The 22,787-nt window shown below is 50.3% G+C and overlaps 1 protein-coding gene across 1 annotated transcript in view; it reads left to right on the top strand.

Moving 5' to 3' along the window:
* Positions 1 to 3,302: 3,302 nt before the first annotated feature.
* The window catches only part of IFT140 (intraflagellar transport 140), a 60,871-nt gene continuing 41,386 nt past the window's right edge, over positions 3,303 to 22,787 (top strand). The window contains exons 1-15 of the mRNA XM_056866392.1: positions 3,303 to 3,458; positions 4,402 to 4,623; positions 5,162 to 5,283; positions 6,107 to 6,249; positions 7,127 to 7,302; positions 10,319 to 10,410; positions 10,962 to 11,068; positions 11,774 to 11,919; positions 13,173 to 13,376; positions 15,008 to 15,080; positions 16,320 to 16,411; positions 17,692 to 17,819; positions 18,275 to 18,392; positions 19,138 to 19,274; positions 21,652 to 21,802. Of these exons, the coding sequence (XP_056722370.1) occupies positions 3,312 to 3,458; positions 4,402 to 4,623; positions 5,162 to 5,283; positions 6,107 to 6,249; positions 7,127 to 7,302; positions 10,319 to 10,410; positions 10,962 to 11,068; positions 11,774 to 11,919; positions 13,173 to 13,376; positions 15,008 to 15,080; positions 16,320 to 16,411; positions 17,692 to 17,819; positions 18,275 to 18,392; positions 19,138 to 19,274; positions 21,652 to 21,802 (2,058 nt within the window). The 5' untranslated portion in view covers positions 3,303 to 3,311. The remainder of the gene's footprint in view (positions 3,459 to 4,401; positions 4,624 to 5,161; positions 5,284 to 6,106; positions 6,250 to 7,126; positions 7,303 to 10,318; positions 10,411 to 10,961; positions 11,069 to 11,773; positions 11,920 to 13,172; positions 13,377 to 15,007; positions 15,081 to 16,319; positions 16,412 to 17,691; positions 17,820 to 18,274; positions 18,393 to 19,137; positions 19,275 to 21,651; positions 21,803 to 22,787) is intronic.

Here is a 22,787-nt window from a genome sequence, read left to right as displayed (position 1 = left end):
TATAAATGAAGTAAAATAAATAGTATACTGGCACAGAAGTAAATAGAAATGTACTGTATGCCCCCCTTTTGACAGGACTCCCCAGCACAGCACAAACATCTGTAAAATACAGGATTCCATTAATTTTTTCCCAATAAGTGGAACCAGGAAAAGGGAGGGGGGCGAGAGAGAACTTGGAAGCGACTTGAGGGATCTTAAAACAACTTGGACTTGAAAATTGAAGGACTTTCCGTAATGCCCCGTTGCCACGAGAGGGCGCCCGAGCCTCATTATTTCATCTTTTCCCACTTGTCCTCCCCCCCCCCACATCATAGAATCATAGAGTTGGAAGGGACCACCAGGGTCATCTAGTCTAACCCCCTGCACAATGCAGGAAATGCACAACTGCCTCCCCTCCACACACCCAGTGACCCCTACTCCATGCCCAGATGGCCAAGGTGCCCGCCCTCTCATGATCTGCCCAAGGTCATAGAATCATAGAGTTGGAAGGGACCACCAGGGTCATTAGTCCAACCCCCTGCACAATGCAGGAAGTTCACAACTACCTCCCCCCCACACACCCAATGACCCCCTACTCCATGCCCTGAAGACGGCCAAGATGCCCTCCTTCTCATCATCTGCCCAAGGTCACAGAGTCAGCATGGCTGACAGATGGCCATCTAGCCTCCGCTTCAAAACCTCCAGGGAAGGAGAGCCCACCACCTCCCGAGGAAGCCTGCTCGGCCGTATAAAATTAAAGCCAGCATTAAACATATAACATTCAAGCGTCGTTCTAGACAAAACCTGGGCAACCCAAGCCGGTTAATACCCCGCTTAAACCCCGGGGTGGGAGGACGGGTCGAGCCGAGAGGACGCGAGGCAGCTTCGGGAGTTTCCGTACGCATTCTCCCGTTCGGGAGTTTCCGTACGCCTCCTGTTCGGGAATGTCCGTACGCCTCCTCCCGTTCGGGAAAGTCCGTCAGCCTTCGGCCCTCCTTTCGGCTTCCTCCGCCGCGGGGCGCTCGGGGTTGCCAAGGGCAACGCCAAGCCTCTGGCGGAGACCGTGCCGAGGCCCACTAGGCCTCGTTTCGGGGGCCCCGGCCGAGGCGGCGAGCGGCGAACTTACGGGGGCGAGGGGCAGAGGGCTTCGGCCTCCCCCTTCCTTTCGAGCAACCTCGGGGGTTGAGAGGGAGGCGGTGGCCGGGAAGGACGCCTCCAGCCCTGCGAGAGGCGGTGTGTGTGGGGGGGGGGGAGGGAGGGGAGAGGGTGAGACCCGCGGACCGTTAACTGCGTTTGTCTCTTTCAAATTAGCCCCTGGGGGTGCATAGTTAGCTTGGGGAACCCCCTGCCCCAGGAGGTGGCGATGGCTACTATCTTGGAAGGCTTGAAGAGGGGAGTGGACGTGTCCATGGAGGAGAGGGCTATCCGTGGCTACTAGTTAAAATGGAGACTAGTCACAATATGCATCCCTATTCTCTCCAGGATCAGAGGAGCAGGCCTATTATCTTGGGTGCTGTGGGACACAGGCAGGAGGATGCTGCTGCAGTCGTCTGGCTTGGGGGCTTCCTAGAGGCACCTGGTTGGCTGCTGTGTGGACAGACTGCTGGACTTGATGGGCCTCGGTCTGATCCAGCAGGGCCTTCCCTATGTTCTAGTCATGATGCATACCTATTCTCTCCTGGATCAGAGGAGCACACCTATCATATTAGGTGCTGTGAGACATAGGCAGGATAATGATGCAGCCGTCTTGTTTGGGGGCTTCCTAGAGGCACCTGGTTGGCCACTGTGTGAACAGACTGCTGGACTTGATGGGCCTGGGTCTGATCTAGTGGGGCTTTTCTTACTTTCTTATGTGGTGATGGCTACGATCTTGGAAGGTTTTAAGAGGGGAGTGGGCATGTTCATGGAGGAGAGGGCTATCCGTGGCTACTAGTCAAAATGGATACTAGTCATGATGCATACCTATTCTCTTCAGGATCACAGGAGCATGCCTGTTATCTTGGGTGTTGTGGGACGCAGGATGGTGCTGCTGCAGCCGTCTTGTTTGTGGGCTTCCTAGAGGCGCCTGGTTGGCCACGGTGTGAACAGACTGCTGGACTTGATGGGCCTGGGTCTGATCCAGCAGGGCCTTCCCTATGTTCTAGTCATGATGCATACCTATTCTCTCCTGGATCAGAGGAGCACGCCTATCATATTAGGCGCTGTGAGACATAGGCAGGATAATGATGCAGCCGTCTTGTTTGGGGGCTTCCTAGAGGCACCTGGTTGGCCACTGTGTGAACAGACTGCTGGACTTGATGGGCCTGGGTCTGATCCAGCAGGGCTTCTGTTACGTTCTTCTGTTCTTTTGTGGTGAAGGCTTTAAGAGGGGAGTGGGCATGTTCATGGAGGGCTATCTGTGGCTACTAGTCAAAATGAATACTAGTCATGATGCATACCTACTCTCTCCAGGATCAGAGGAGCATGCCTGTTACCTTGGGTGCTGTGGAACACAGGCAGGATGGTGCTGCTGCAGACTTCTTGTTTGGGGGCTTCCTGAAGGCACCTGGTTGGCCGCTGTGTGAACAGACTGCTGGACTTGATGGGCCTGGGTCTGATCCAGCAGGGCTTCTGTTACGTTCTTCTGTTCTTTTGTGGTGAAGGCTTTAAGAGGGGAGTGGGCATGTTCATGGAGGGCTATCTGTGGCTACTAGTCAAAATGAATACTAGTCATGATGCATACCTACTCTCTCCAGGATCAGAGGAGCATGCCTGTTACCTTGGGTGCTGTGGAACACAGGCAGGATGGTGCTGCTGCAGACTTCTTGTTTGGGGGCTTCCTGAAGGCACCTGGTTGGCCGCTGTGTGAACAGACTGCTGGACTTGATGGGCCTGGGTCTGATCCAGCAGGGCTTTTCTTATGTTCTTATGTGGTGATGGCTACGATCTTGGAAGACTTTGGAAGAGGGGAGCAGACATGTTCATGGAGCAGAGGAATCCTCGCCTGGTTAAATTGAGAGTTCTTCTAACCCACAGGCAAACGATAGGAGCAGTTGATAAAACCTCAACTGACCAGTGCATTCTTGCTTTTGTCTTGCGCGGTAGAAAATTAATTACTAAAGAAAATCATCCTTTAATAAATGTAAATTTCTACTCCTTCTTGTCATATAATAATAATAATGTTGTGTTTATACCTAATGTTGTGTATATACCTTAATAGACTTGTGGGATTGGTGACGGTATAAATATACAGACTACTTTCCCACCAAATAAATGTTCGGTTTTGGGGAAGGCTTAATTTGCCGCAACTTGCTAAATACTTGTTTGCCTTTGTAGGCCTGTAAACCGCTGCCATGGCGATGTATGTCGATCATCGGACTGCAGCTCCTAGTTCCTGTGGGCCCCCTTCGCATATATCTTGGCATGACCTGCATCCATTTTTGGCTGTCGCATCTATCAGTGCGAGCTCTGGGGGCAGCGTGGACATTTTCCAGGAACAAGTCAGTGCTCTAAAGCTGCATTTTGATTTTTTAAATTACTGGCATTTGAGCCCTGTTAGATTTGTAATCACTGGCCCAAGGTCACCCAGTGAGCTTCCATGGCACAGTGGGGATTTGAACCTGGGTCTCCCAGATCTTAGTCTGACACTTTAATGACCTCCCAGTGCTCTATCAGATAAAAACAGCTGATGCAAGTAGTGGAAACCTGGGAAAATTAACCAAGAGCCAGGACACAAATTGGGAGATTTTTCTGAGCCTTGCAGGCCCTCCAGAATTCTGTTTAAAGTTATCCAGGCGAGGCAAATCTCTCTGATCTTGTTGGCCTTGCAAGTACTTGAAGGGCTGTCATATAGAGGAGGGTGCGGAGTTGTTTTCTGTTGCCTCAGAAGGTCAGACCAGGACCAATGGGTGGAAATTAAATCAGAAGAGTTTCTGTCTAGACATTAGGAAGAATTTTCTAACAGAGCGGTTCCTCAGTGGAACAGGCTTCCTCGGGAGGTGGTAAGCTCTCCTTCCTGGAGGTTTTTAAGCAGAGGCTAGATGGTCATCTGTCAGCAATGCTGATTCTATGACCTTAAGCAGGTCATGAAAGGGAGGGCATCTTGGTCATCTTCTGGGCATGGTCACTGGGGGTGTGGGGGGGAGTTAGTTGTGAGTTTCCTGCATTGGTCAGGGGGTTGGACTAGATGACCCTGGTCGTCCTTTGCAACTCTATGATTCTATTATTCTATGATTCTATAAGGCCTCACATTCTATGTCCCTACCCCATTGTGCCTTAGACAAAGGAAGAGTGTGGAACAGGGCCTCTGAGATCTTTTGAGTTTGTGACTAGGCGCGTCTTCCGGTAGCAGAAGACTTTTTGATTCGGTGAATACTTTTTTTTGCCAGAGGGTCAGCAGGGGGGGTGGGGGCGCCTAGAGGTTCATGCCGATTTATTTTGCAGGGGGAGCACCTGCCCGACGTGCGCACCGAGAGGAATTTCCGGGCCACATGTCTCACCTGGCATCCGTCCAAGCTGATCCTGGCCATGGGCTGGGAGCTGGGGGAAGTGGCAGTGTTGAACAAGCAAGACAAGGAGCACCACTCAGTCCCCGCTTACCACCGGGCCGAAATCACAGTCCTGAGCTGGAGCACCAATGGCTCCCGCCTCATTTCTGGGGACAGGGTAAGCAGCCATGCCCAGCCCACTTCTCTGTTGTCCTTGATCTGATCCATCGTGGCGTTTCTTATTTTCTAAGTTGATCGCCCCGTGGCGCAGAGTGGTACGCTGCAGTACTGCAGTCCAAGCTCTGCTCATGACCTGAGTTCAATCCCGACGGAAGTTGGTTTCAGGTAGCTGGCTCAAGGTTGACTCAGCCTTCCATCCTTCCGAGGTTGGTAAAATGAGTACCCGGCTTGCTGGGGGTAAAGAGAAGACAACTGGGGAAGGCAACAGCAAACCACCCCATAAAACAGAGTCTGCCTAATAAACGTCGGGATGTGACGTCACCTCATGGGTCAAGAATGACCCGGTGCTTGCACAGGGGACCGTTACCTTTTTAAGTTGATCACAGGGCCTGGCAGCTGTAGTTTTCAGTCAGACCCCCTTTGACCAGTCAGTATGGTGATGCTGTGTGCTGCAGTGTGACAAACGGCTGTCAATGTCCTTTGTGGATACGTGTTTGTATGTGGGAGAGATTAATTTCCCTTTGCATCCTTTATAGCTTGGTGGCCTCGTTTTGTGGAGGATGGACCAGCGGGGGAGAGTTCAAGGCCCCCCTCTGCTTCAGCACGAGTACGGAAACCATCTCAGCTGCTGCCTCTTCCGGCTACCTCCTCCTGGCGAGTAAGTTGGGCGATCAGAATTCTGCTGGGCAGATGTTCTATATTTTTTAAAAAAAACCTATATTCAGTGCATGTTCCAGAAGAATTAAGTGAGGTCACTTTGAAGGTTGATATCCTTTGTGCATAAATGCCCCATTTATGCTGGTCTGAGAGATCCAGTGTGGTGTAGTGGTTAAGAGCAGTGGTTTGGAGCGGTGGACTCTGATCTGGAGAAGCGGGTTTGATTCCCCACTCCTCCACATGAGCGGTGGAAGCTAATCTGGTGAACTGGGTTGGTATCCCCACTCCTCCTCATGAAGCCAGCTGGGTGACCTTGGGCTAGTCACAGCTCTCTCAGCACCACCTACCTCCCAGGGTGTCTGTTGTGGGGAGGGTAAGGGAAGGCGATTGTAAGCAGGTTTGCTTCTTCCTTAAGTGGTAGAGATAGTCGGCATATAAAAACCAACTCTTCTTCTTCCATGCTCAGTTCTAGGTGATTTTTACAATTATTGATAACATCCTATCTCCTTGTGCATAATCCCCAATGCTCTCTTTCCTTTCTGGATTTTAAGGAGGTCTCCAAATACTTTTTTTGGGGCGGGGGGCAAATAGTAACCAGCATGTGAGTTGTTGGCCTTGCTAAAAACCTTTCCTCTCAACTGCTGATTTTGTCTGGGGAACGTTGGGGGAGGAACTAATAGAGGAAATCAGTCTCAGCATAGTAAACAAGGCCTATTAAATGTAGTGCAGGCATGAAGTGAGGGATTGCTTCTGCCAGTGGGGAGTCCTGATTTGTTTTCTCCTAGAAGGGAGCTCCAAGTAACCTGCCTTGCTTTTGCCTGCAGGGACCTGGTGCAGCTGGCAAAAGCCGCAGTGAGCGGTGACGAGAAAGCCCTGGACATGTTTAACTGGAGGAAGGCTGGAGTGGGCCTGCCTCTGAAAATGGGACTCCAGGAAGGGCTGTCCTTGTTTATTGGAGTGGCAGATGGTGAGGACAAACAAAGAAATCAATATTTGGGAAGGCTTTGCCTGTTGTTGAGACTATTTCGGTCTATGTCTTGTGAGGAGGTTCTTTTGTTTAGATGAAAGGTGGAAAGTGTATCTAAATAGCTGGACGCTTTCTGTCCTCAGAATCTCTTTTCTAGGTGAATTCTTTTCTTCCTCTCTTTTGTCCGATGATGGGAATCTTTGTTTTTTATTGGATTTAAATTGCTGCTGACATGTTTTTTTGTTTTTTTTTACAGGGCTGGTTAGTTTGTCAGGTGAATTCAAAAATGCTTTCTTTACAATGAGATGTAGATCTATTTCACTGTCCTTTGTTTCCCTTGGGAATTGGGACTTGTTTTTGAAAAACACATTACCTCCAGAGCAGTAACTCAGCACTGGTAGTTTGGCTTGCTTGCACTTCGAAGTTTGAAAACGCACCTCTGCTGCTCCCTTTTCTTTAACTGGAGATGCCACTGGGGATTGAACCTGGGACCTTCTGCATGCCAAGCAGATGTTCTGCCACTGAGCTACAGCCCCTCCTCATACTCTGGAAACAACATATTCAGCATTATGCAAAAAAAAGCAAAATTTCATACCTAGCAAGAATATTATGGCAACCCACATTGTGTCTTACTGTCCCTTTTGGTCAAATGGGTTGTTCTGTTCATACTCAGTGGCAAAGGTTGGATCCAGATCAGTTGCCATTTCCCGTCCATTCCCCTTCCCCGCTGCAGACCGCACCCCTCATGTTGTTCTTCAGGATCCTGTACCTCACGAGCAGCATTTCATGGAGATCGGTGGGCTGCAGTGTGAAGGGTGGGGGAAAGCTGGAAAGGTCCATTCCGCCATTGGAAAACCTACCCTTGGCTTTCTTGCAGGCACTGTGCATTACGTGAGCGACAGAGGGAAAACGAGCCACATGCTGACTGCTGAGAGCTCGGTCCAAAAGCTGCTGTTCATGGAAAAGAAGGATGTTTTAGTCGTCATAACGGGTGCTCTCCTCTTATCCCTTCACAAAATTTCCCCCGAGGGAGAAGCCGAGGAGCTCATGAAGGTAAGCTGCTTGGAGGCATCCCTTAGAAGATGTAGTGGCGTAACGGTTACCTGTTTGGGGGGGGGGGGGCGGGAAGGGAAAGTGATTGTAAGCTGCTTTGAGACTAATTAAAGTAGAGAAAAGTGGGGTGTAAGTGTGATTAAGCCAGTGCGGTGTAGTAAGAACCAGCGTGGTGTAGTGGGTAAGAGCGGTGGTTTGGAGCAGTGGACTCTGATCTGGAGAACCGGATTTGATTCCCCCACTCCTCCCCATGAGCAGCGGAGGCTAATCTGGAGAACCGGATTTGATTCCCCCACTCCTCCCCATGAGCAGCGGAGGCTAATCTGGTGAACCGGGTTGGTTTCCCCACTCTGACACGTGAAGCCAGCTGGTTGACCTTGGGCTAGTCACAGCTCTCTCAGCCTCACCTACCTCTGTTGTGGGGAGGGGAAGGGAAGGTGATTGTAAGCCGGTTTTCTCTCCCTTAGGTGGCAGAGAAAGCCGGCATATAAAAACCAACTCTTCTTCTTGTCCTCTAATTCTGACAAGTGTGCCCAAAACAGCCTTGAAGGCTGCCTTCTGGCAGACTGTTGTGTCCTGCTGGTGCTGAGGATGCCGGACGGGGCATGGGCAAACGCCCGGAGCAACAACAAATAATACAATACCTATATTGGCATCTTAATTCCACCAGCTCTCCCCTGGCACTTAATTGTCTGGGACAACTTCCTGTCTGTTTCCTTTTGGCCAGCGCCAATCTGTCCATGCTGGTGGAATGAATGAGGAATCTCCTGCTCCTTGGCCCCCTCTGTGCGTGTTTCTCAGAGCCTAACGTTGCATTGGGGCCATGTTCAGCATTAATTCCCCTGCCATGCAGCAGGAGTAATGAGGGACCTACCTTATAGGGTTGGAAGGGGCCGCACAGGCCTTCGAGTCCGACCCCCTGCACAATGCAGGATCAGCTTAAACCTGTGTTGGCGAACCTATGGCACGGGTGCCACTTCCGGCACGCGTAGCCCTCTCTGCTGGCACACGTGGTTCCTCCAAGCCGCTGGCCTTTCCGGCTCTGCCCTGCCCCGGATGGGGGAGGCTGTAGCCCAGGGGTGGGGAATCTCCGACATCATTGGCGGTGGCCCCCGGACCCTCCCACAGAAGCCGCCGCCATTGCAGCCGCTGGCGGGCCGGACTGGGTGGGGGCAGCTGTCAGCGGGGCAGGATTTTTTTTCTTTTTTCTTTTCCCCTTCTTGTCCCCCTTCCCTTCTTCCGCCTTCGCAGCTGGTGCCTGATTGGGGAAGGCTTCTGGGCCCTTGTCCATTCCCCCCTCTCCCCCCTTCTCCCCTTGCATGCCTTCCTGCGCGCCGCCCAGCTGGCTGGTGGGCCTGAGCCACACCACCGCATTGTTGGCCTTCCTTGGGCTGCTCTGCCTCTCCTGCCCCTTCACCCTTCCTCTCCCAGCTCCTTCTCCCTCACCCAGGACCTGCCCCAGCCCTCCATGGGTGTGTAGGTGCGGGGTAGGACACCGAGCCTTCGCGGGAAGGGTCTCCCGGCGCCCCGTGCGCTGCGGACTGTTCTGCGTGCACGCCCCCCACTTCTCTGCTGAGGGAGGAGGTGGGGGCCGTGTGTGTGTGTGTGTGTGTGTGTGTGTGAGAGAGAGAGAGAGAGAGAGAAAGCAGGAAGGCTTTTCTGTCTCTGGCCACTCAAGCATGGGAGGTTTTGCCTTGGATTTGCCGCTCTGTAGATGCACATTTCCCCCATCCAAATTCTCAAAACTCATCAGTAAGTCCCCATGCAGAGTTTTGAGAATCCAGATGGGGGAAATGTGCATCTGGAGAGTGACAAATCCAAGGCAAAACCTCCCATGCATAAATGGCCTCTTTCTTTCTCTGTTTCCCTCCGTCCTTTTCTTTCCCTACTTTTCTTTCTCTCCCTCGCTCCATTTCTTTCTCCCTTTCTCTCGATTTCTCTCTTTCTTTCTCTCTTTCTTTCTTTCTTTCTCTCTTTCTTTCTTTCTTCCTTTCTCTCTCTCCCTCCCTCCCCTTTCCCCCTCCCTTCCCTTTCTCCCTCCCTTTCCTTCCTTCCTTCCTTCTTTCCTTCCTTCTTTCCCTCCAGCGGCTTCTTCGGCGCCCTCTGGGTCTGTGCGGGCGGAGGGGCGTGCAGTCTATTCCACCTTTGAAGTGCCCACAAGCTATCCTCCAAACACCTTTCCATTTGTCTTGATATGTAGAGAGAAAACACTAAGGAACTAGTTTCCAATCTCCAGGTACTAGCTGGAGATCTCCTATTACAAGTGATCTCCAACCAATAGAGATCAGTTCCCCTGGAAAAAATTGCCACTTTGGCAATTGGACTCTATGGCACTGAAGTCCTTCCCCAAACCCCACCCTCCTCAGGCGCCACCCCAAAAACCTCCCACTCATGGCAAGGAGGAACTTGGCAACCCTAGCCTCTCCCTCTGGGCCCCCTCTGGGGGTGGTATTCAGGTTAAATTGCCGCATTGGCACTCGGCGATAAATAAGTGGGTTTGGGGTTGCAGTTTGGGCACTCGGTCTCTAAAAGGTTCGCCATCACTGGCTTAAACCGTTCCCCAGTGGTTTTTAAGAGGTTAGATGAGGTTAGATGGCCATCTGTCAGCAATGCTGATTATATGACCTTAGGCAGATGATGAGAGGGAGGGCATCTTCTGGGCATGGTGTAGGGATCACTGGGGGTGTGTGTGGGAGGTAGTTGTGAATTCCCTGCATTGTGCAGGGGGTTGGACTAGATGACCATGGTGGTCCCTTCCAACACTATGATTCTATCCCGGACAAGTCTTCGTCCAGCTGCTGCTTGAAGACTGCCAGTGAGCACTGAGAGAGCTGTTATGAGGACAGCCTTATCAAAACGTGTACATTTCTCTGTTATAAGCAAAAGAGCACCCACACCTCAGAAGAAAGCATGTCAGGGCTACTCTCTTTTCAACCCAAACCTTTTGCTACCAGTTTGGACCCAACCAGTTCGTCTCGGTTTTCAGCATGGCTCTCTGAGTAACTCCTTTTCACAGGTGAAGCTGACCGGGAAGATAGGCCACCCTGCGGACATCATCTTGATCGACCGAGGCCTCCTTATCACAGCCACAGGCGAACCGGTTCTTAGGTGAGCGAGACCAATCAGCATGGTAGAGTTAATTTGGGCACTGTATGCTACCTCAGGGAAACCTCCATTATGACTATGAGGAACATCAGAATGGCTAAGAAAGCAATCAGTAGCCAGTCTTTGGCATCTCATAGAATCATAGAGTTGGAAGGGACCACCAGGGTCATCAAGTCCAACCCCCTGCACAATGCAGGAAATTCACAACTACCTCCTCCCCACACTCCCAGTGACCCCCCTAATCCATGCCCAGAAGATGGCCAAGGTGCCCTCCCTCTCATGATATGCCCAAGTTCATAGAATCAGCATTGCTGACAGATGGCCATCTAGCCTGTGCTTAAAAACCTCCATGGAAGGAGCACTTACCACCTCTCGAGGAAGGCTGTTCCACTGGTAGTTGTGAGTTTCCTGCATTGTGCAGGGGGTTGGACTAGATGATCCTGGTGGTCCCTTCCAACTCTATGATTCTGTGAACTTGCATCCTTAACTTTTGAAGCCGAGCCTGGCTTGGAGCTGGAAGGAAGACCAAACCCGCTCTTAACTTTTCCCTTCAGGTTGTGGGACCTGGAGCTTGGCGAGAACTACGTGCTGCCTTTGGACGTGCAGCTCGGGTTTGAAACGGGAGAGTATATCGGCTGCGTGTCCTATTGCCATGCTAAAGGTGAAAAAGATCTTATAGCAGTGATCCCCCACCCCTAGAATTTTAAATGTCCATCTCCTAGGCCTGGAAACAATTCACTGACCTTGTATGAAATAGACGTGGCTGCATCTTTCATTCATTGCAAGTTCAGGAGTGGATTACAGTAGTATGAGATGAATACTATAGCCCCTGCCCATGCAGGTCCCATGATCCCCCAGTGTAGCCTTTTTGGTGGCCTTTTGGTGGCCTTCCCTTTTCACTTATGAAAAAGAAGAGTTGGTTTTTATATGCCGACTTTCTCTACCACTTAAGGAAGACTCAAGGCAGCTTACAATCTCCTTCCCTTCCCCTCCCCACAACAGACACTCTGTGAGGCAGGTGGGGCTGAGAAAGCTGTGACTAGCCCAAGGTCACCCAGCTGGCTTCATGTGTAGGAGCGGGAAAACAAATCCAGTTCGCCAGATTAGCCTCCGCCGCTCGTGTGGAAGAGTGGGGGAATCGAACCCACTTCTCCAGATCAGAGTACCACTCCAAACCACCGCTCTTTAACCACTACACCATACTGGGAAAGCTAGTTGGATCTAACCCCTTGTCTCTTCCTCTGCATAGCCCCCACCCTCTCTTTTTCAGTTGTGCTACAGAGGGATATAAAGCTGGCACTACCTCCATTAGCATAATAGGGCGGTTAACTGCGGCTCGATCTGAAGCATGTGGTACCTCTGGCAGGTCTCCTGTCGGCTGGCACCAACAAAGGGAAAGTAGCGATGTGGAGGAGAGTGCCGGTCTCTAGCCAAAGTTCGTGGGCGGAAGGCAAGGACAGGTGGAAGCTTCAAGCCCCTACAGAGCTGGAGGGGAACATCACTCAGATCAAGGTAAATGGGGGGGGCGGAGTTCCTTTCTTCTTTTGGGGTGGTTATCACTTAACACTCTTCCATGGGGCTATGGCTCAGTGATAGAGCATCTGCTTGTGTGTGCGTTAAGTGCCGTCAAGTCGGTTTCGACTCATGGCAACCCTATGAATGAAAGTCCTCCAAAATGTCCTGTCTTTGACAGCCTTGCTCAGATCTTGCAAACTCAAGGCCATGGCTTCCTTTATAGAGTCAATACATCTGTTTTGGGGTCTTCCTCTTTTCCTGCTGCCTTCAACTTTTCCTAGCATTACTGTCTTTTCCAGTGACTCTTGCCTTCTCAAATAAATAAAATGCTAGATTAATAATAAATATACATAATAAAACTATGCTAAACGGATGCGTACAGAGGAATAATGATTACAAATTGCAGTGAAGCCCTAATCGGCCAATAAGACCTAGCAACCACTAACATCAACTCGAAGGGTCAGCTCTCTTAGCAACCATGTGTGTGTGTTAAGTGCCGTCAAGTCGCTTCTGACTCATGGCGACCCTATGAATGAAATTCCTCCAAAATGCCCTATCTTTGTCCTATCCTTGTTCAGATCTTGCAGATTGAGGGCTGTGGCTTCCTTCATTGAGACAATCCATCTCTTGTTGGGTCTTCGTCTTTTCCTGCTGCCCTCAACTTTTCCTAGCATGACTGTCTTCTCCAGTGACTCTTGTCTTCTCATAATGTGACCAAAATACGACAGCTTCAGTTGAGTCATTTTAGCTTCCAGGGTCAGTTCAGGCTTGATTTGATCTATAACCCACTGATTTGTTTTTGTTTTTTTACCATCCACGGTATCCGTAACACTCCTCTAACACCACATTTCAAAAGAATCTACTTTCTTCCTATCAGCTTTCTTCATTGTCCAGCTTTCACACCCATACATAGTAATAGGGAATACGATGGCATGAATTAACCTGATCTTGGTGGCCAATGACCCATCCTTACACTTCAGAATCTTTTCTAGCTCCTTCAATTCTGCCCTTCCCAGTCTCAATCTCATTCTGATTTCTTGGCTGCAGTCTCCCTTTCGGTGGATGATGGAGCCAAGGAATAGAAAGCCCTTGACAATTTCAATTTCCTCACTGTCAACCTTAAAGTTGTGTAATTCTCCTGTAGTCATTGATTTTGTCTTCTTGATGTTCAGCTGTGTAAGTGGAATACTTACAACTTGCAAAAACAAATGTCCCCCCCCCCCCCCATCCACATTTTTCCTCTCCTCCAGTGGGGTTCCAAGAAGAACTTATTGGCCGTGAACACCACCAGCTGCGTGATGATCCTCAGTGAGCAGGCCATGTCCTCCCACTTCCACCAGCGGGTAGCGGTGGTGCAGGTGTCCCCCAACCTGTTCAACGTCACCTTCTTCGCCATGGCCACCACCCACAACCTCCGCGTCGACGTGCACGTGAATGGGGTTTTCGCCACCAAGGTAGCTCCCGCCGTGGCCAGTTCCTCTGTCCTGCAGCTCGGCTAAATGCGGGGTTTGGGGCAGAGCGCGGGGAAGCGTCCCAGAGCCCCAAGCTCCTCATTCGTACACGGGTACTGTTGAGGGGGAAGAGGGCATACTGACAGCCAGTGGCTGCTGAAAGGCCCTCCCGTATTCCATGTTCCTTGTGTCACTGCTTTTACCAGGGGGGGGGGATTTTTCCAGAGGTCCCCCTGCCAGGCTGTTGCTTTCTCTCCCTCCTGCCCTCCCCATTTTGGCCTTCTGGGGATGAAGAAAAAGAGGGGGCCACACCAAAACAAAGCGCAGGTGAAGAAACAATTGGTGTAAGGGAGATAATATTTTAATATGTTCTGTAACCCCAACGTGTTTCATGTAACCTTCTTTAGGGGGAATCATTTTCTACTTCAGCATCCTGTGCAAGCAATACACATGAAGCTGCCTCCTACTGAATCAGACCCCGGGTCCATCAAAGTCAGTATTGTCTGCTCAGACTGGTGGCAGCTCTCCAGGGTCTCAGGCAGGGGTCTTTCACATCACCTGCTTGCCTAGTCCCTTTAGCTGGAGATGCCGGGGATTGAACCTGGGACCCTTCTGCATGCCAAGCCAAGGCTCTACCACCGAGCAACGGCCCCTCCCTCCTGCCCTCCCCATAAACCAAATTCCCCCTGAAGAAGCTTGCGTGAAGTGCGTTGGGGTTACAGAACTGATTAAAATATTATTTCTCTTGCACCTGCTGTGAATGAGCATAAATATTTGTACTTCTGTTAAGGAGTAGACTTTGGGTGGGCCTGCCTGGATGTCATGGAACTGCTGTGCTTGTTCAAGTATTCAGGGAGATGACTGGTGGGTATTCATAGAACATCCCTTTCTTAGCTGAGAAACAAGAAATGCAGAACAGCCCATCCCACCACCCTCGCTAACTTTGTTAGCCTCAACAAAGTTGCTTGTATCCAATTTCTGCTTCTTTAACCAAGTTAACCCCATTGAAACATCCTCTCCCATGGTCTTGCTATTTTATTTCCATACTATATTAATATCTGTAGCTAATAATAGACTAGGAGCCCCGTGGCGCAGAGTGGTAAGCTGCAGTACTGCAGTCACAAAGCTCTGCTCACGACCTGAGTTTGATCCCAATGGAAGTCGGTTTCAGGTCGCCGGCTCAAGATTGAGCCGAGGTCGGTAAAACGAGGACCCAGCTTGCTAGGGGTAAAGGGAAGATGACTGGGGGAGGCACTGGCAAACCACCCCGTAAACAAAGTCTGCCTAGGAAATGTTGGGATGTGACGTCACCCCATGGGTCAGGAATGACCTGGTGCTTGCACAGGGGACTTTTACCTTTAATAATAAACTGGCTTTGGGTCCCCAGCAGTCAAGGTTAGGCTCTCGGGGAGGGCTCCCCAGGTGTGCAGAAATAAGACTTTGTAAATGAACGAAAAGAGCGAACCCTGATGAAGACTAAATGTGCTCTGGGGGGGACAATGTTTTGAGTGCAGTTGAGCGTCAGTTATGGGGGGGGCAGGAAAAGAGGGTCAAATTGACTGGGGTGATTTTATTTATTGTTTCTGAGCACAAGTCTAAGGTGCGGGTTTTGTTTTAATTCTGTGACCCCTTAGGATGCGGTGGCATTCTGGAACGGGAAGCAGGTTACCATCTTCGAACTCTCAGGCGCTGCCCTGCGAAATTCAGGTAAGATTCATGGGCTGCAATAGCGTATCAAAGGGTGTAGATCAGGGGTGGGGAACGTCAGGCCCGGGGGCTGTTAAGGCCCGCAAAATCATTTGGCCTGGCCCTTTGTGGGTCCTGGCAGATCTCTAGCTCAGAAGGATCTAAGACTGGCGATCTGCCCCCTCCTGCGGACAGGAACAGCCTCTATTCAAGGCAGATGTGAGTTTGTTTTGCCGAGAAAAGGAACCTTTTCCCCCCTTGCAAAAGAGTCACTAGCTATGGAACTGCTAGGACCGCCCAAGAAACTGTTAACCCTTTCCCACCCAGGCCTTGGAGAAACGTATTCCCTCTGTACTACAAGAGGCCTGGGGGCAGAAGTGGCAATAAAGGGGGCAGGGCCAGAATGCGTGCCCCCCCCCCGAGAATGCGTGGGGGAGGGGTGCCCAGCTGGTGCAACAGATCATCTTGTGCCACCAGGTGGGCGAGTGCGCCACCGGTTGGATGTCTGCCTGCTTGCCCACTCCGGGGGGGGGTCATCTGGGGCAGCTGCCTGCTTGGGGCTTGGTCGGCTAATTTTTAAGTTGATAATTTTGTATGGCCCTCGAATGATGTTATAAATATCCAAATGGCCCTTGGCGGAAAAAAGGTTCCCCACCCCTGGTGTAGATGCTGGATAAAAATACATTGAGGATATTACTGATTCAGAACCTTCACAGTTATATGCTTCTGTTTTTTGGTATATATAGCCAAATTTACCTTCCCTCGCTGAAGGTCCCAGGTTCAATCCCTGGCATCTCCAGTTAAAAGGACCAGGTAGTAGCTAATGTGAAAGACCCCTGCCTCAGACCCTGGAGACCCTCTGCCCATCTGAGTAGACAGTACTGACTTTGATGGACTGAGGGTCTGTTGCAGTGTAAAGCAATGTCCTATGTTCTTGGCTTTCTGGAGCATTCTGAGTGGCCCTGTGGGAAACAGGATGGACCTTTGCGTGGACCCAGGATACCTGTTCGTAGGCCTTCGGAAGCAAAATTCTATGTTCCTGATCTCAAAGAGAAGCAAACGTGCAGAGAGAAAGTATTGCAACAGGGAACAACTGAAGAATGTATGTGATTGTAAATGGCATGTATTTTTAAGCTTGTTCAGAGAGTGCTTAAGGGAATATAAGCTTTTGGATGTATCTGAATGGAACAATTATTTGTGAATGTCAATAACAGTTGTAATGGGGGTGGGGTGGGGCTGTGCTCTCGTATCTGGTTCCAGGTTCTTTTGCCTGTGACTCCCCTGTGTTGGCCATGCACGAAGAAAACCTGTACACCGTTGAGCCAAATCGCGTACAGGTTCGCACCTGGCAGGTAAGCAAAACTGGCCTTAACCTGAGGCCACTCCAGACTGCTTCCTAGCAGAGAGCTCGGTGAGAGGCAAATGCTTTGCCGCAGGAGCTGAGGTTTATCACCTCAACTGGATTGATTAAAAATGCTTTGGGGTCTTGCCTGCCTGTGATTGGACATCTTTGTCAGTTCAGTTGAAAGCATTAGTGGGAATAGCGTCCTTTGTCAATACTGCATTATCTCAGGTTGTTTTCTGAGAGCCAGCATGGTGTGGTGGTTAAGAGTGGTGGCTTGGAGCGGTGGACTCTGATCTGGAGAACCGGGTTTGATTCCCCTCTCCTCCACATGAGCAGCAGAGGCTAAACTGGTGAACTGGATTTGTTTCCCCACTCCTCCACTCAAAGCCAGCTGGGTGACCTTGGGCTAGTCACAGCTCTTTTAGAGCTCTCTCAGCCCCACCTCCCTCACAGGGTGTCTGTTGTGGGGAGGGGAAGGGAAGGAGATTGTAAGCCGGTTTGAGTCTCCCTTAAGTGGTGGAGAAAGTCGGCCTATAAATGCCAACTTTTCTTCTTCGTTTTTACAATGTAAATTACCTGGGATTTGCATTTGAGGGTTTGGGGGCCTGCCTCTAAGAGGGAGGAGAGGAAGACAGTCTGGAGCTAATGGTTCGATGGGTTTCCTCCTTTCCTTTTTTTGTTTGTTTGTTAAGGTTCCTTGCCTCTTGGTTGAATGTGGCTGTCACAACTTCACTGTGGCTTCTTTGCTACTTGGCGATGGTTTGTCAGAACGAAATTAGGACAAGCCACCATGGTTTAAGCCAGGGGTAGGGAACATCAGGCACGGGGGCCGTTTAATCATTTGGTCTGGCCCTTCATGGGTCCTGGCAGATCTCTAGCTCAGAAGGATCTAAGACTGGTGATCTGCCCCCTCCCGCGGACAGGAATAGCCTGTATTCAAGGCGGATGTGGGTTTGTTTTTCCGAGAAAAGGAACCCTTTTTCCCCCTGGCAGAAGAGTCATCAGCTATGGAGCTGCTAGGACCGCCCAAGAAACTGTGTTAACCCTTTGTGTTAACCCTTTCCCCCCACTGGTGGGGGGGCGTCATCTGGGGCAGCTGCCTGCTTGGGGCTTGGTCGGCTAATTTTTAAGTTGATAATTTTGTATGGCCCGTGAATGAGGTTATAAATATCCAAATGGCCCTTGGCGGAAAAAAGGTTCCCCCACCCCTTTTAAGCGGTGGCCTCAGGGGAAAGGAAATCCCTGGAGGTTCCCCTGCCAAAGGTGCCACTTTTCTCCTTCCTGCAGGGCACCGTTAAGCAGCTGCTGGTGTTCTCCGAGTCAGAAGGGAGCCCGTGCCTGCTGGACGTCTGTGGGAACTTCCTGACCGTCGGGACGGATTTGGCTCACTTTAAGATTTTTGATCTTTCTCGCAGGTACAAATAAGTACTGACTCAGTTCTCTCCCCCACCCCCCAAATAATTAGCAGGGGACCTGCGGGGAACTTGCAGGAGAAGAGAAGTCACCGTGGGCCGCTTCGCTTCTAAGGGTTTGCTGCATCCTAACATCCTAGCATGTTTTGCCATGTGTAGACACCTTGGGATGCTGTAATTGGTCTCTACGTACTAGTGTGCGTTTGCCGTGGATACGTGGTGAAACAGGCCTAAATGCATTCCTCCTCGCAGTGTGAATGTGCACACAGATTTCTTAGAATTTAGTATTGATGCGACCCGTTGCACAGTTCAGAAAGGACAGAGCAATCAAAGGTTGAAGTCTTATGACCACTGTGAGTATTGGGGGATGCCCCTCATGGCTTTTTTAATTGTGGCTTGGAGCGGAGGCAGTTCCCATGGTGGATAGACGGCGCCCTAAGCGACTCCTCTTCCCGCAGAGAAGCAAAGGTGCACTGCAGCAGCAAGACCCTGGCCGATCTGGTCCCCGGGGCCGGGGGCATTGCCTCGGTGAAGTGCAACGCCAACGGCAACAAAGTCAGCATCCTCATCAGCAAGGTGAGACTGGGCTTGCCCGCCGTTGGCACTTAAGAGCACACAGAGCAGCCCGCAGGGCAACCGGAGCCCCGGATGCCCCCGAACTTATTTGGCCTGCGGGCGCTTTTTTGTACTTTGGGGTGCCACCACAAAATGGCTGCCGTGGGGACTGAGATCGGTCACAGAATATCAGGCTGGTATAAGCTATGCATCTTCCTATGATGGAGATGGCTGTTTAGAAATAGGACACAAAGGTGGTACCCTCCTGGGCTCTTCAGAAGTCCACACACGAACACATAAAGCTGCCTTCTATTGAATCAGACCCCTGGTCCATCAAGGTCAGTATTGTCTACTCAGACTGGCAGCGGCTCTCCAGGGTCTCAGGCAGAGAGGTCTTTCACATCACCTACCTGCCTGGTCCCTTTAACTGGAGATGCCGGGGATCGAACCTGGGACCTTTTGCGTGCCAAGCAGATGCTCAACCACTGAGCCACAGCCTCTCCCCTAAGTAATTCTTGCTACAGGAGGCAAGATCCAGTAGACTTGTTGAGAGAGAGAAAAGATCCAGAGTCCCTGTAGTCCAAGAAACTACTGGCTGAGATTGAGAACATCTAGAGAAGAATCACTACCTTTACCACTTTTCTCCCCGTGGATTTCCTCTGTCCTGCCAGATCAGTTCATCAGATTGGAGGGGCTGTCAGAACACTAAGCTGAACGACCCTGTCATTCTGCGTTTCTTTGTAAACTCTCCTTTATGTTCTTGTAGGCCGATCAGAGCCATGATCCCAGGGTCTGCTTCTATGACATTGAAATGGACACAGTCACCCTCTTTGATTTCCGCTCCGGCCACCAGAAGGAAACTAAGGAGATGCTGTATTCTGCTGGGCAGGAGGAGGCTGACAGGTAGACATCTCTCTTCCTTGGGGTGGACAAAAAAAGCATCTGTCACTCTTTTGGGTTGGGTTAGGACATTTTTTCATTTTGAGCAGAAATGGTTGTTGGAACCCGCTTTGTACTCACTGTACAATGACAGTCATGACCGTTAAGCAGGTGGCCCAATTTGGTCCGTGCGTTTTGGGTTAGGACCTCTAAAGTGTGACAATCTGAAACTGGAAATGGTGTGTGTCAACAGTGCGGTGACTTCCTGTTAAGTCCTGGTTGTCTGTTGATTCGGGGTTTGGAGGGAAGTTGGCTATTTTCTCTTTTTCCCGAGTCTGTCAACCTGAGCTTGCAGATTTGAAAATGAGTAAAGTGGGGAAGGGTTCCAGGAAAAAGCACGCCCACCGAAGTGCGCCTCATGTTGGGTTGCTAGTTTCCCTCACACTCGAGGGTAGGAATCCCCCCTTTTATTTTCCTGACCTTTTGAGGCTAACACAAAAATCGGCATTCCCCAAACCAGAAGAAGAAGAAGAGTTGGTTTTTATATGCCGACTTTCTCTGCCACTTAAGGGAGAATCAAACCAGCTTACAATCACCTTCCCTTCCCCTCCCCACAACAGACACCCTGTGAGGTAGGTGAGGCTGAATGACTTGGCCAAGGTCACCCAGCTGGCTTCGTGTGTAGGAGTGGGGAAACAAATCCAGTTCACCAGATTAGCCTCCTCCGCTCATGGGGAGGAGTGGGGGAATCGAACCCGGTTCTCCAGATCAGAATCCACCGTTCCAAACCACCGTTCTTAAGCACTACACCACCCTGGCTGCCCTACATGCCATTCCTTCTCCTTGCTGTCTCTGTGGATGTCCAGATCAGGAACTCTTGAAGGGTGATTTGCTGCGAAAATGGCAGTACCTAAAAGACCGACGTGTTTATTGCAGCATACGTTTTTTTCCGGGATACAGGCTACATTATCGGATGTATGCGGCAACCTGATGGGGCCACTGTTTATGTCATATATGTGTGTGGGTGTGTGTACACATTCTGAAAGATAAGAGAACAAAATATAGGCGCTCATATCCCTGCCAAGGGCCAGCATCAAAGGAGACTGGCACATGGGACAGTAGCTGCGAAAGTTGCCCAATTAGATGGCCATCGGTCAGCAGTTCTGATTCTATGACCATAGTAGGCAGTTCATGGGAGGGAGGGCACCTTAGCCATCTTCTGGGCATGGAGCGGGGGTCGCTGGGTGTGTGTGTGGCGGGGAGGTAGTTCGGAATTTCCTGCATTGTGCAGGGGGTTGGACTAGATGACCCTGGTGGGTCCGTTCCCACTCTATGATTCTATGAAGATGCCAACCAGGGAAGAATAGAATGCTTTACCTTTATACTATGTTATCAGATAAGAATCAGGAGTTGACTTTTAAGGTGGCTGGGTGGTCTTAAAGATCAGGAAACCATGGGCTGCACTGGTTCAGGATGGGTCAGAAGCAGTCATTATTATATATCTACCCATTTTAATTTTTTTTTAAATATTATTTTATCTTATATTTTAGCTGTGACGAATGATTATCAATCATATGGAGTCTGACTGATGATATGATATTTATATTTATAACCGATGTTATACTTTTAATTCTATGTACGTAACAGCATTCTGGTCTAGGACCATAATAAATGGAACAGGCTTCCTCGGGAGGTGGTGAGCTCTCCTTCCCTGGAAGTTTTTGAGCAGAGGCTGCCCGGGATTGAACCTGGGAACTTTTGCATGCCAAGCAGATGTTCTACCACTGAGCCACAGCCCCTCCCCTTAGCTTAACCTCACAGGGCTGCTGTAAGGATAACATGGGGAAGAGGAAAAAGATGTAAGTCACCTTCCCACTCATTTGGGAGGAAAGGCAGGGTATACATGAAGTTAAATAAGTTAAGAACAGACAGAAACACTCAAGCCTTAGATGGGGCCAGCCTTGCTGTGGCCTTTGAGGGCACTTCCTTCCTTAGCCCCACTGTGCGGCCTTTGGGGCTTCTCTGCAGGGCTGGTGTTGTTCTGCAGGCCCAAAGTGGGACCACACAACAGTTCTGTTTACACAGGGTGAGCTGGAAGCAAGAGGCTGGGGCTGTTTGCTTTTAGCAAGGCTGGAGATGTTTTTTGATACCTCTGGGTCTGTGATAACCCGCAAGGCTAGGGCAGATCCACCCTGATAAATGTGCCTTTGGCCAACATCTGCTGTCTGCATCAGGGCTCAAGTGTGGGAGAAGTTGCTTTTGATGAATCACTGCAAATGTTTCATCCGCCTAGAGCTTAAGCAGCTTATTCTGTTTAAAATTCATGCCACCTTTCAAGTCTTATTTATTAATAAGCTGTTGCCTGGATTTTTGCTCTTCTCTGTTTTTGTAATCCAAGCAGCAAAGACGGCACCGAACATCCTGACCTTTGTGGCCGCATCCCCGTTGCTCATTTTTGGGATCAAAGCGAGCCGAGGCTTTTCGTCTGCGAAACCATTCTTGACCCGAGCCAGCAGTCATCGGATAAGAAGCAGCAGGTTACAGAAAACGTGGTATATCTTTCTTCTACCCTTCTCTCACTGGGATCGGCAGTCGAGGCTGGCATTACAGCTCAGTAATCAAAGAATGCCCCAGCGCCCTGCAGTTTGTCGCTGTGTCTGAACTGCAAACTGCAGTTTGCTCACTTCCCTCTGAACCAGGATTCTGAACCCAGGACTAACCTAGGATTTGGAATCCTTGATTAGACGGAAGAGAGCAAACCACCATTTGTGGTTCAGGCTGTAAGGAGAGGCAGAAAACCCAGTGCGACGTTCCTGTCCTACGCTGACATCACTCTCTTAGGGACTGACTGTTGATGTTGGCCCAACCATGAGATGATGATGATGATGATGTTGTTGTTGTTGTTATTTATTAATACGGTCACTGACTAGCAGAAAAAACCACAACAGCCACAAGAGATAATAAGACAACCACAACCTCAGCTACTACTGCTGCTACAAATAATCTAAGCCTAAAAACCACATAATACATGTATGAATAAAATTTATATAAACATCGTATAACTTGGTGTGACCACCCCCCTTAATATTTTGAGCGATAAAGTATTTCTGTTACTCTTGTCCTGTTCAGGGTACGATGTATTTTAATAGCTGCAGCGCAGAATTTAGCAGTCAAGAGTACAAACTGTGGTTTTTCATCAGTTAGGAGCCCCATGGCGCAGAGTGGTAAAGCTGCAGTACTGCAGTCCAAGCTCTGCTCGCGACCTGAATTCGATCCCGATGGGAGTCGGTTTCAAGTAGCCGGCACAAGGTTGACTCCGCCTTCCATCCTTCCGAGGTTGGTAAAAGGAGGACACGGCTTGCCGAGGGTAAAGGGAAGATGACTGGGGAAGGCACTGGCAAACCACCCCGTAAACAGTCTGCCTAGTAAACGTCAGGATGTGACGTCACCCCATGGGTCAGGAATGACCCGGTGCTTGCACAGGGGACCTTTACCTCTAGGAGCTTCTCAGCCAGAAACTCATCTGGTTGGTCAGGG

Source organism: Euleptes europaea, chromosome 21 (assembly GCF_029931775.1).
Source record: "Euleptes europaea isolate rEulEur1 chromosome 21, rEulEur1.hap1, whole genome shotgun sequence".
NCBI classification, from domain to species: Eukaryota; Metazoa; Chordata; class Lepidosauria; order Squamata; family Sphaerodactylidae; genus Euleptes; species Euleptes europaea.
The sequence above is the reverse complement of the archived record's forward strand: the minus strand, read 5'-3'. Positions and strand labels throughout refer to the sequence as shown.